Source organism: Tachysurus vachellii, chromosome 4 (genome assembly GCF_030014155.1).
Source record: "Tachysurus vachellii isolate PV-2020 chromosome 4, HZAU_Pvac_v1, whole genome shotgun sequence".
Taxonomy (NCBI): Eukaryota; Metazoa; Chordata; class Actinopteri; order Siluriformes; family Bagridae; genus Tachysurus; species Tachysurus vachellii.
Window position 1 is genome coordinate 26,955,340 of NC_083463.1, and position 13,930 is coordinate 26,969,269.

The window sequence follows — 13,930 nt, forward strand, 5'->3', positions numbered from 1 at the left end:
ATCCGGTCAATTTGTGCTAAATATCTCTCTCATCACACGTAATGGTAATGGTAATAGTCTGTGGTTTGCACATTACACTCAAAAAGCTTGGGCGGATGTTAGGATGTTAGCAGCACATATAGCATTCCTTGGTTTACACTGTTTGAACTGGAATCAATGGAAAATAAAGCAACAACACCAGAAATGTACTATTGTGTGCTCTTGTGTTTTCCTTGCTAATTTACCCTGTACTGCAATGAGACATGTGATTTAAATTCTAATGTTATTAGTCACATACACAATCATACACAGTAGGACGTCTGACTTTAAAAACTGAATAGAAATAGAATCGTAAAAACAGTAAAGAATATAGAATAGTAATGAATGTAGTAATAAATAAATAAAGTCAAATGGAATTACTGTAGAAAAGAGGAAAATAAATTGACAGAACATTAAAAAACAATTCAGAAAAGAAATACTGCAAAATGAACAAAAGAAAAGAATACAAATACAGCATATGAATGCATATGATTAAATCACATAAATCAATACAGCTCTTCCCTAAGTAGATGTCTTTATAACAAATAAATAGAGTCAAAATAAAATGGCAGCACTGAACTTTGAAAGGAGCTGAGAGCGAGAGAAAAATAAAAGAAGGAGAGATTAACCGTAGACTGGAATGTAATTCAGTTTGGGGTTTAAACAAAAATGGAAACCTTGTTCTGTCTATAGAGAAATATTAATATTTACTTAAAAACGCATATTGTGCGTATTGTAATCAACTTTTAAAATGATCTCCATTCTCCATCATTGTTCCAACTCGTAAACCGAACAGCTATGTTGACTATGTTGACTCTGATGTTGACTCTTGCACTGTGAGAAGGTGACATCTGATCACTTCCCTGCAATTGTTCAATGCCTCAGAATATAGATGCACAATTATACATGTGCTTTTCTTCTATGTTAGCACGCATGCCTTACAGCAGCACGTACACTCCTGGCATTACCTGCTCTTCTGCTGTGTCTGATCTTGATGTAGAAATCTCCATCAGTGAGGATGGCACCATTACAGAGAAATCTTTTTAAGGTGTTAAACTGACAAACCTCACTGAGACACGGTCATAAACCAGGGGAAAAATCTGGTGTCTGATGAAGCCATCCAGTGGCATGAAAAAATAAACATAATAAATAATTCACAATTAGTGAGCATCAGTGTAGTGAAGTCAACGCAGCATTTACTCCATCCATTGAGTATTAAACCTACACTTACTGTGACTGAGACAAGACAGACGAACCACTGACTATCATACTGTCACTGAGGCACTAAGCAATTTCTCCTAAAATCTTTAATCATTAAATTTCATACAAAATAGTTAACACCAGGCAGAGGCCTTTCATACAAAATAGTTAACACCAGGCCTTATTATTATTGTTTTTGAAAATGACATCATCTTCTGCCTGTGTGTAGTTCATTCAAAACCTTGTTAAACTAACCAGGCTCAACTCATGCTTTACGGTTGTCTGTAATTTAAGTAGTAAAGTTATATTTTAAATTGTTGTGGGTGCATTTTGTGCTGTAGAACCTTTACATATATTAGCAGTAACAGATTGTGACCAGCAGATGGCAGCAGTGTAATGACGGCAGAGAAACAGACTATATAACTCATATCTGGATTTTTTAATAAGCAAAGGTCATTTAGACACGCTTGCAAAACACTTGCAAATATGTTTGCTTTTTATACATAAAGACATAAAACACTACTAACAGTATTAACACTACTATTAAATATTACTTACCATTTTTAAGTACAATAACTACTATTAGAATAAAGTGAACTGGGTGTTTATAGGACAAATGACTGAAAAATAATTGAAATATAATTTTCTGCAATATTTTTAATCTCTGCAATGGATATAAAAGTAAAGTCACCTCTTAAAAAAGGCAGGTTTTTGTGATGTCAAAAAATTACTTTACATATAATACACAATCCTAAATACTACTTTGTTGAAGCACATCTGAGTTTATTACGCAACTCATTCTTTTTGGGTGAAAGTCTATCAGCAAAGCTCTTCTATATAAAAACAGATTTTTACATGGATTCAGGTCTGAGCTCTGGCTACGTCATTCAGAAACACTGACGTTATTTTGTTTAAGTCTTTTTTTTTATTTGATATGGTCATTATCGTGCTGAAAGGTGAAATTCATTTTTGATTTTCAGCTTAACAGACCCCTATAGGCTTTGCATTACAATCAACTGGTATTTTGTAGCTATTAGTGATTCGGTCCACCTTCACACCTTCACCTCCACCTTTTTTTTTTCAGTTCTGGCTGAAGAAAAAAGGGTGATTTATTCAAGCCTAGATGTTTATTATATGAAAGGGTTTATATTTATGCCATTTAGCAGACACTCTTATATAGAGTGACCTAGAATTTATTTCAATTTATACAACTGAGCAACTGAGGGTTAAAGGCCTTTTTCAGAGGCCCAGCAGTGGCAGCTTGGTGAAGCTGGGATTCGAACTCATGACCTTCTGGTAAGTAGTCCAACACCTTAATCACATCCCTGTCTTCTTATCCCACCCTTTAGTCAAGACATTTGAGAGATTGCTGTCACATGCAGAAATTAACATTAATCAATATATTAACATCGTCTATTATATTATCACATAATTATCCACATCTCTATACAGAAGTGTTTGGCAACCACAGAAATACTCCTTATGCGTTGCTCTTCAGGGAAAAAACAGCTGGATTTAAAAAAAAATAGGGATAATGATCCTCCTTCACATTATTTTATGAAACAGGAACAAACATGTCAGTACTCTTGTAACTTGTTTGCACACTTAAACATTCCTCACTCGCACGGAAATTGAATGACAGTCATTTTATCCAAGGGAGCGCTTCGGATTTGACAGATATGGGGATGGGCGGGACTTATCGTGGCTGCGGAAGTGTAAACCGCGATGTTTTGAAAGCAAATAAAAGTTTGAATATTACAATACAACAATAAAAAAATGGAATGTTCACGCTATTGTAATGATTTTAGACAGATTTTTTTGTTTTTTCTGATTCACAGGTTTTAGTAAGATTACCTTTGAGAGACGTTAGCGTAGTTAGCAACGAGCTAGCTAGAAGGCTAAGTTAGTTAGCAGAGTTAAAAGGGAAACTTTTGGAAGAAACCATGCGGATGAGTTTCCGGGGTCTGGACGCGTTTTCAGGGGATGAAGATGATAATAATGATACAAATGATGCCACACGTCGAGCCACATTGTACACGACTTCAGATGAAAGCAGGTTGGACCGAGATAAGTCTCGGTTTCAGCGCTTTAAGTCTCCGGTGCTGAGGTACTGGAAGAGCCAGTGGCCAGCTCGTGTCTGCTCCATGCTGTGCTGTTTGGTCGTTGTGTCATTTATTGCTGTACTTTCTTCCTTCCTGTATGTCATTTTAAAAGGTAAGACCTTGTATAACATGGTTTGACTGCTTTATTTACTTACACAAAGCGCAAAAGGTCGTTTATATGAATGTGTAGTGTAGGGCGTGACGGTATATCGTCTGTTAAATCGTTATCACGGTATCGGTTTTTGCAATAATGCAGGGACTGATATCGACATCAAGGCTTCACAATATCTAGAAATTTACTTTTTTTTTTGTTATGGAATTAATGTTCATGTATTATGACCTTTGTTTGATTGATGTAGACTGTAGACAACGAGATATTATTATATTAATATTATATTAATTGATTTTATTCTCTTATACATTTTATTCTGTATGCTGACACATATACATTTAATGTTAGAGAATGTACTTCATTCACCAATAAGAAAAATGTCAAAATATCTTGCAGTTCATGGCTTAATAACTTTTTTGTCTTCCAGATTTTTCCATCATTATTCCCTCAATAAATGTTTTTGACTGTTTATTGCTTATATTCATACCAGCACTTTCAGAACAAAAAAGTATTAGTAGAGGATAATACAGCACTCTTGGCTATATAACAGATGCTAATTTAATGTTTATAATCAATTTAAAATCCATGCTTTATGATTTTAAAACTATTACTTCAGACCCATATCGTGACCTCTGATATACTAAAAAGCAATAAGCAGTAGACATATAAATCTTATGACCGAAAGAGAAATGATGTACAGTATTTGTAGCCAAGGGGGCATTACTGTAAACATTTTTGTATTGCATGTAATTGTGGTTTTATTCAATTATATACTTCTTTTGTTTTCAAGATCTTCGGGCAGAGAGAGTTACCACTGAAGATGGGACAGAAGTAAGGCTTCTAGGTAGGTACAGGTCACCAGATTTATTGTTTGTTTGGTTACTTTTTTAGTACTTTTTACTTTTTTTTTTGCAAGCTTGTTAACATTTACCCTACATTCACAATGCTAAGCCACAATAAAGTAAACACATTTCCAGTGTGAGAATTATTCTGGTGAATTAATGTGATTCTGTCAAAGTGTCACAAATCAAAAAATAGTCTTTCTTGATGTTCAAAATCACAATTGTGACCAAAAGGAAATTTGATTAATTTGAAGAAAAAAGATGATCTGTGTTTTCCTGGTGTTCCTTGCTACTAGTTTCTCATTTATTTTGTAATTACTACTTTTCAACAGACAGTCAGACAGAAAATCTGCTCAGATAATACACAGCTTCATTAAATGCTTAATAAAGGAAGTTAACATACAATTTATGCTAATATGGATCATTTACTCTATACTCTAGTAACCAGTACTAAATGAATTCAGTTTAATTTTCAGAAATTGACATAATATTAAAAAAATATGTATTATTCTGAACAACATTCACATGGTTATATTTTGGTTTTATGCAGAAGCTTGAACATTTAGATAATTAGAATAGAAAATTTCTATTGCTACACTCATAAACATCATCATTAACAACAGGTCAATGCCACTATACTGCCACATGAGACGAGCAGGCACAAATTGTCATCTCAACAAAGCCAGTCCTCATTCCGTATGATTTAGACAAATATGTGTCTACTTTTCTATTTATTTCCAGGCTTTTGGAGTATGTTGGTTCTCTCCTCCTTGGCTGGAGTGTTGTGTTGCAGCTTCTCCTGGACTCTAACCTATTTTGACTCTTTTGAGCCGGGGATGTCCGGGGGGATGTCCACACCACTTTCTCCAGCCAAATTCAGGTATATTCAGTTGGCCAAGCACCTTAACGCAAATACATTAAGCCCATTCAATTTAATACTAGTTCTAGTTCCCATCAGTGGCAACGTTCACATGAGATTTCACAATGTAAATGGTTTTCATTAATATTACGTGCTTTGAGCATACTCACTCTACATCATTGTATCTAGTAATTAAGAAACTTGTTTAAATTAAGGCAGTAAGTCTAAGCAATAAAACACGATTGTACTGAAGAAAAAAAAATAAATGCAGCTGAAGACCACACAAGTATTATAATCTGGTGGCACCACTGATTCAGGTCTATTTTTACAGCTAGGTTTTTTTTATTGTTTAAATTGAAGTGCTTTTTTTGTTTAGACTTGAGTGAAATGTGGAGTTAAATGAGACATTATGTACTCGTTGAGAGCAGAACATTTAGACCAGATCTGCCTTAACTAGTAACTGGTATTGTGGATCATGGTGCTTCCGACATCACTCATAATTTCTCTTCCATAAAAATCCAGTCCGATCTTATCACATCCCAACAAGAAGACATTGGTCCATGTTGTGATGTTCATGTTAAATGTTGAGAGTAAAGCTCACCTGGTTTCTAAAACCAGGAACGAGAGTTCTTCTTGTCAAAAAGTTTAACATGCTGGAAATGCTGTAAAGGAGTACAAAAAAAACCTCCTTGGGTTGCTGTGGATTAAAGATTAAAGGATGGTGTTTGATGTGCTGTTTGTCTGCTTCAGGATTATAGGTCATTTTAGTAATGAGGCTTGGAGTCTCATTTCTGGAGTCTCTGTATACAGCCAGCTCAGATATGACAGCCGTATTCCACGGGACAACAAATGTGTTTTTTTACATTGCTTTACACGAAAGCCATGCGCCTGCCCTTGATTGGCTGTTACAGTATTAGAACACTGATTATGTCTGTGGGGATGATGATGAGCTGCAGGGTCAAACCGTCACCATGTGAGCGAGTTATATAATCACACACCTCTGTCCCTCTTATGTCTGACCCGAACCAACCTACATGCAACAGCTTATTGACCAGCCTGATGGATTGCTATCGATTGACCTGGACCTTGGTTTCACACAATAGCAAATGCATGCACATGTCCTCTCATGTTCCTGTACACCAGTTCGCATTCGGTAGACCTGGAAATAGGCATGTAACATTCTGCCGAGTGTAAAGTTAATGACCAGTCATAAGAACTATCTTTCTGGGTCATGTGATTTTAATAAATTAATGCAGTTAACTAACAGGGCAGAAAACCAAGTGCCCAGGGCAGAAAACCAAGTGTTATATATACACACACACACACACACACACACACACGTGTGTGTGTATGTTGTTGTCATCCTTCATCTACTAGGGTCACCACAGTGAATCATCTGATCCCCATATTTTGATTTGGTACAGGTTTTATGCCGGATTACCTTACTGACACAATCAACCCCTCAGTGATTCCTTGCCCAGGTGTCAAACCTGGGCCACATTAGTGAGAGTGCAGTAAAAACTACACAAGACATACATACTGACTGATATAGAGACACAAAGTGGTCTATCTAAAACAAAAGTCCGTCCATTTCCTGACCATGTGGAGAAATTCATTTGCTGGTGAATGAATTGGGTTTATTCGAACCTCACAATATGTAAATGCAGTGGTATGTCAGACGTCAGGGTTTTGGTTTAATAACCAGGAGGTTCATTGCACGTGGCTCTTATTTAAATAACGAGCTTAATATTTGAATACTTGAATAGTTGAGTTTATAAAATAAATCCGTGCTGTCACGGTCAGTGAAATTATTTTTACAGTTAAAGTTGTGGTTTGATTCCGTATTGTTGTATTTCTTTCAGAAACATCAAGTCGGATTGATGTGTTGAAGCTTGACTGACTTACACAACAGTTGATACTGGTTGAAAGATACCACATCTTTGCCCAATCTGGAAAGAGATGATAGCAAGGATAATATAGTGTCTTACAAACAGAATCAGGTTCTTAGTCTGAGGAAGCTAAATATTGTAGCCAAAGTCCATATAGTCCTCATAACCTTGGACAAATTCCACCATTATCAGTTATATGATTTGATAGTTCTTCCTCAGATGAAGAACTAAAAAATAAAACAGGTATCAATTCAGTTGTTTTTTTTATTTCTTCAGTTGGGATAACACAACTAAACAACACAGAAACAGATTTACAATGATTGTGCATTGTAGTTGGCTAAATGAGATTAAATTAAATCCCATTAGAAAACGTTTAGAGATAGCACTTATGAACTCGGTATGTTTTTAAGATCTAATAGAGCACCAGTCAAATCCTGCTCCTCTAAAAGCATCAGAGAAATTGGTCATTATGGAAACGGAGTGCCCTATCACGGGATGCCACAATACTCAGTAATGACTTTTCCAAGGCTTGTGGGTTTATAAAAGCCTGACCACACATTCTACATGTCCACTGTAGGACTGATACAAGTGATGATTCATGTCATTTCCAAGTATGTTTTGTTTTTAGTTCACCTCCATATTGGAGGGCAAAACAGAGGGCTTCAGGCCTATGCAGAGTTATAGAGTGGTGGATCATTAAAGTGTTGTGTCTGTGTGTGTCTGGTTTGCAGGCAAATGACTGGCCACTCCTTTCATATGGGCTACATCATGGCTATACTCAATGGCATTGTGGCCGGACTCACTTTCTTCTGGTGTCTTATTTAAGACCTACCCACACATACCATTGCCTAGGACACTGTCCTCACCTCATCTTCATGATCATCAGGCAAATATGGGTAATAAAAAAATAGTGAGGGTGCAAACCTCCTGTTATTTATTGGAATATGAATCTGGCTTTGAATAATAAAAGAACTTTAATTATCAAGGGATGGTTGTATACACAATGCTGAAAGTGTATGAAAGCTGCTTATGTACCACATATTTAGAAGAACTGGAATGTTGCCCTTTAGAGATTATAAAAAACATCAGAAAAATAATTTGTTCTGGGTTATTATGAGTGCAAAATAATGTTTTTATCATTTAATTGTGTTATTTTTTTTTTAAGAGTAACTCAATGTTGCAACAGTAATGTTCTATTCATTACATCTGGAATGCATCAGAGCTAACTTTTGTTTTTTGTTTTATTTTTTTGTATAGCAATCAGCTTCTCCAATAGAGGTTTTTACAGATATTTTATACCAAAAACTTTCCAATTGTTTACATTCCCAGTTCATATACAAAAATTTCATCATAGAAATGGATATATTTCTTGTAAACAATATCATCTCGTATGGTGTATAGTATGTACAGTGTTCAGATTAAATTGTAATAGTTTATACAATTACAATTAAACAACTTAATAGTCTGTAATGAATAAATTCCTCAGACACCTTTTGTGTTTTATTAAGGCAAACATTCTTGTAATGAAATAAATAGTTAATACTGCTGTTGAAATATATGGTGATTTAACCTATTTTGAAATGATTGACTTTAGTAGCTAATGCACTGCTTGGTTGACGCAGAGACTTAGTAATGTTTACTTATTCTAAATATTGATGTCTCATTTTTGCAGCAGCCCAGAAAGGACATCCTGAACCTTTTCTGTGTGACACGGAATGGTCAAAACCACAGGCTACTAAACTGAGATTAAAAGTAAAATAAGGAATTTACATGTGGGATTTAATCTTGTGAGATTTCATTCCAAACGCCTCGAGCTCATCTCTCCCATGTTACGAGGACCATATAAGCCATAAACATGCTAAATGTTTCACATACGAGTGATGTACAGTATATTTTGTTAAAGTCTCAGATGCTCCTAGACATCTAGTATCGTTCAGAGAATTTGTTCCGTATAATTTGGGGACTTCTATCATAGCCTGTGATTATATTTTTATTGTTGTTATGTTAATATTAATGTTAATATTGTTGTGCTATGTTAGATTTATATGTTAGACATTTAGTATATTATATGTTAGTTCTTACATTCAACAGTTCCTCAAACTCTCACCGACTAAACTAAATCTTTTGACATCATATTGTGTTTTTTTTTGTGTTATTCCTGTGGGCCACTCAGGGATATGAAAATGACTGATTCAGTCCTTAGGTTGTGCAACATCTCTCATTCTCTTTAAATTCATGTATAAAAGAACAAAATGCCAATAAACACACATTTCCAAGTAATCATGTTGTCGCATTTTTAGGAATGTATGACATCATTAGTAACATCCAGTTATACGATACGCCACAAGACAAACAGCGAACTAATAATAGAAGATGGTGTGGGTTTATTTTCCTGGTTATTATGGAGCTTGTTATCAGAGACATGGTTGCTATTGAGAGATAACTCGATATAAAACATTTGGTTTTATAAAACATTGTGACCACCCTCACAATTTTCCAAAAAAAAGAAAGTTGTGTTATGTTGCAAATCTACAAACTTGTTAAAAAATACAAACCAAAAATACTAATTATATTTAACATTTTTAAACTATATACAACTATATTTAAATAGTTTGTTTAAATACTGAGACTCTATTGCATTGTATTAAAAACACAGAGGACAGAAAATGACACAAAAACAAAAAAGAGGAAAACATTTATGAATGAAATTAAAATAATAAATTATTATTAAACTTTACTTATTAGGTTACAGTTTAGTTTCCTGGAGCTTATTGTGTTTGGTTAACTTCTGTAAAGACAGATGAGTTCTTGAGGTTGTTTGTGGGTCGTTAATAAAGCTATAAGTTTTGGAAATATCTCATCATTTATTGTCCAGCACACTTTAAGGTAGTTCAAGACTTCTAGTCTTTTAATATGACTTAAAAGAACTTTTGTACGTTGCTCTGGATAAATGCTGGAAACGTACATGTAAAACAATTTTGGACACCTAATTAGTCGAGCTTGGTTAAAACTTAAAAAAGTGAGAGATTTGAAATTTTATTGCAACTGAGTTGTGTTCAGTTGTCCTTAGTTTTACTGCATGAAGAATTTCCATAGCAGTGAAACACATAAAGTCAAAAGTATACACACAATTTAATATAAACCTTCTCCTGTAATATATCCTCACTCTGGACCAGTCAATTCTCTGGTACTTACACATGCAAAACTTAATTTAATAAATTTTTCCAGCTTATTGGCCATGCAGAGATGATGATACAAAAAAATAATGTGCAATAATTGTTAAACTGTTTATTTATGAACAGTATGGAATATACAAGCATGAAAAAGTGGGGCAGATGTGAGTGTCCATTTATAAATACTAACCACCCGTCTCCTGTGTACATCTGTTTATGTGACACAGCCATCACTAATGGTGGACTAAAATCACCCTGTGTGTAAAGGTGTAGAGGGTCTGCAGGCTGAAAGACCATGCTGATAAGACAGATCAGAGAGCATGGCCTGAACTGATAGAAAGTCTAGTTACTCAAATAAGCGCTCTTACATTTGCGGTGAGCAGAAACACCTGCATTAAACCTTGAGTTGGAAGAACCACAACAGAAAAATACATTAGACATGGTCAGAAATGACATTATTCAAGCTCCAGCTTCCCTTCCTGAGGATAGCCACATATTGATAGAAAATATAGGTTAGTGAGGGCAATTAATCTTTTTTCTTCATATGCTGAAGTATTTGTAAAGGCATTCTGTTGATTTTTAATAAAATAGGCCCAAAAGATGTACTTTTTTGTCCTTGTTTCAGTGTCATTTCACGCAATCATGTTTGGACTATAGTATGTACGTTATACACCTGCAATCTGGAAAGTTTCCTTGTTCCTAATAGCCATATATATTGTCATTGGCACCACCTTTAAATTTATTTATGCATTGTAATTCAAATAGTGTTTACTAGTATTTACCTCAGTTACATTGATTTATTCTTAGCTATAATCCATCCTATGACACAAGGTTCATTTCTGATCATTCCAGACACATAATTGCATTTGGCTAGTTTCTGTGGCCGCTAATTTTATTTAGCATCCAAGTTAATTTTCCCTTCATTCCATGACCTCATTAACTGCAACGACGACAAAGAAACCACAGTGAATTGATAGTGAATCACTGTAATCACAAATGCAAGCAGAGAACACAACAATTATACATATTACGGAAAAGAATGAGCCAATTTGCAGGTTTAAGAATTTACACAACAATCTGGGAAATTAATAGATTACGCATGTATTATATGATTTCTTTAAAACTGAAACGATGAAAAAATTAGTTAATATAAGTGAAGTGTTACAGTAGAATGCTAAAAAATATACAACGCTGTAGGGAGAACAATCCGATTAATTATCATATGGTCAGTTAATTGTGAAGTAAAAATTACTCCTGTAGTTTTCATATAAGTAGAATTTGCCTATAACATACATTTTATATATATATATATATATATATATATATATATATATATATATATATATATATATATATATATATATATATAAAAGAAGTTAAATAACAGTTACATAACATGTAGCCTATGGGATGCAAAATACCAGACATGATAGGAAATTTTAATTTGTCTTTCCAGTATAAGAATAATCATCATCATCCTCATCCTCATCATCATCTTTTAGCAAAACTAAAATGTTATTACTGTGCAGTCAAGAATTACTATACTCCAGCTCAAATTGAGAACACATTTAAGAAGTACAAACTGACCCACTACAAGTGCTGTATGATCAGTTTTTTTTTTCATCTTCTTCAGTTCTTAATAAATAAGCTAATGGAGAAGAGTTAACTCCTAAGAACCTCATGTCATTTTCTCAGTATAGGTGATCCTTTCAGATGAAGGGGTTATAAAGTTCTTTCTTCTTCATGCTTCTTCACCAGCATGCAAGTTCAAACAGTGTTGATAAGATTTTCAAGCAGGATCAGAAGCGTCCGTATAAGAGCTCAACATCAGCATGTACAAATCACAGTCTCTCCACTACGAGTTCACTATAACCGCCTCGACGTCCTTGGAGTATCTTCTATCCGTGACAAGGAAGTTGATCATTCCCACGGATTTTATAAGTAGGTTACAGCCTAAGAAGAAGATGCCGAAGACGACGGTGAGCGCGAGCACGCACATCACGGCGACCTGCACCACGTTCGGGGCGAAGGAGCCGCGCTCGTGCGCGCCGCTACGCCCAAAGCCGGAGTTCGTGACGCAGCACGTGTGGAAAGTCTCCGTGCTCCCGGTGTGGAAACCTCCGTCTGTGTCGTTAAACGCCGTCCAGTTCATTCTGGCGTTGCTTAATTAGAAAGTTGCTTCTTAGAAACTTATCGAGGCTTGGCGGAATTAGTAATGAAGAGCTCGTGCAAGAAACCAGGAGCGGCGAAATGCGTGTCCATTCTGGATGACAACACATCTGTATGACTTGTTTAAATAGAGTTTTAGTCTCTGCAAAAATATCGCCCCCTATAGCAAAAATCTAACAGCCACCTTACCCACCTGAAGCCCACTCCAGGGACGAGGGCACAAGGCAGGGGGCACACAGGAGCCAAACTATCACAGGGGACAATAGCACAAAAAGACCCTTCAGTTCTAGTCAGTGTCGATAAAAAGACAGGACAAAATGGGGAAAACTAATTTCAGGGGTTAGATACTGCTATCATCAAAGCCAACAGTTCTTTGCAGAATATATGTAGTAATAAGAGTCAATAAAAATAGTCAAGGTCAAGAGTTGTAGCCTAGTGGTTAAGCTGAACTACCATTCAGAAGGTTGTGAGTTCAATTCCCTTGTCCACCAAGCTGCCACTGCTGGGCTCCTGAGCAAGGCCCTTAATGTTCAGTTGTATAAAATGAAAGGGAAAAAAAATAAGTTGCTCTGGATAATTGCGTCTGCTAAATGCTGAAAAATGTCAACAGGAATATTTCAGGGTAGATCATCATCTTCCAAAAACTAAACTAAAGAACAACTACAAAGCCTGGAGAAAGATCTGTTCTCCAGAGAGACAAAGAAGAACACCACTCAGTTTTCCTGTAGATGGCAATCAAGCACTTCACCTATTTTATAAAAGACAGAGGATACCATTTTAGGACAGACCTGGACACCTTAGATAGCTTTGCAGGTTACACCTCAACTTCTAAACCAATTATACTGAGTCAGTTTTAATTAAAGACAAAGAATGTTTTTTGAATTCAATCACAGCATTTGGCTTGACGTGACTCAAGCTGAGATTCATTTCTACATTCTTAGTTAAAACGTGTACTACACAAACCTTTCCTTGTCACTGGGGTTGTACACTTAATAAGCCTCAATCTTTTGTACATTTAGTATGTACCTATTACATACTATGGTGCAGGTTGATGAATTGGTGCATGTTCATAATGGTGCATGTTCATAATGGTGCATGTTCATAATGGTGCATGTTCACAGTGGTGCATGTTCATAATGGTACATGTTCATATACTGGTGCATGTTCATAATGGTGCATGTTCATGAATTGGTGCATGTTCATAATGGTGCATGTTCATAATGGTGCATATTCATAATGGTGCATGTTCATAATGGTGCATGTTCATAATGGTGCATGTTCATGAATTGGTGCATGTTCATGAATTGGTGCATGTTCATGAATTGGTGCATGTTCATAATGGTGCATATTCATAATGGTGCATGTTCATGAATTGTTGCATGTTCATAATGGTGCATGTTCATAATGGTTCATGAATTGGTGCATGTTCATAATGGTGCATATTCATAATGGTGCATGTTCATGAATTGTTGCATGTTCATAATGGTGCATGTTCATAATGGTTCATGAATTGTTGCATGTTCATAATGGTGCATGTTCATGAATTGGTGCATGTTCATAATGTTG

General features: G+C 35.5%; 2 protein-coding genes across 3 annotated transcripts; one reads left to right on the forward strand and one right to left on the reverse strand.

Annotated features, from left to right (window-relative positions):
- The first annotated feature begins 2,922 nt into the window (after window positions 1-2,922).
- On the forward strand, window positions 2,923-9,302 carry arl6ip6 (ADP-ribosylation factor-like 6 interacting protein 6). Of its 2 annotated transcripts, XR_009648368.1 has the most exons (5): window positions 2,923-3,432; window positions 4,223-4,276; window positions 5,016-5,154; window positions 7,754-7,918; window positions 8,695-9,302. XR_009648368.1 is itself a non-coding variant. In XM_060868639.1 (4 exons), the coding sequence occupies exons 1-4, from the start codon at window positions 3,162-3,164 to the stop codon at window positions 7,845-7,847; spliced, it is 558 nt and encodes a 185-aa protein (XP_060724622.1). In that variant the 5' UTR covers window positions 2,924-3,161; the 3' UTR covers window positions 7,848-9,302. The 2 variants fall into 2 exon arrangements, 1 of the variants encoding a protein (XP_060724622.1); XM_060868639.1 differs by having other exon boundaries at window positions 2,924-3,432; window positions 7,754-9,302.
- A 2,312-nt stretch (window positions 9,303-11,614) lies between these two features.
- On the reverse strand, window positions 11,615-12,456 carry rprmb (reprimo, TP53 dependent G2 arrest mediator candidate b). Its single transcript, XM_060867179.1, has one exon. The coding sequence runs from the start codon at window positions 12,345-12,347 to the stop codon at window positions 12,051-12,053; it is 297 nt and encodes a 98-aa protein (XP_060723162.1). The 5' UTR covers window positions 12,348-12,456; the 3' UTR covers window positions 11,615-12,050.
- Window positions 12,457-13,930: the final 1,474 nt, after the last annotated feature.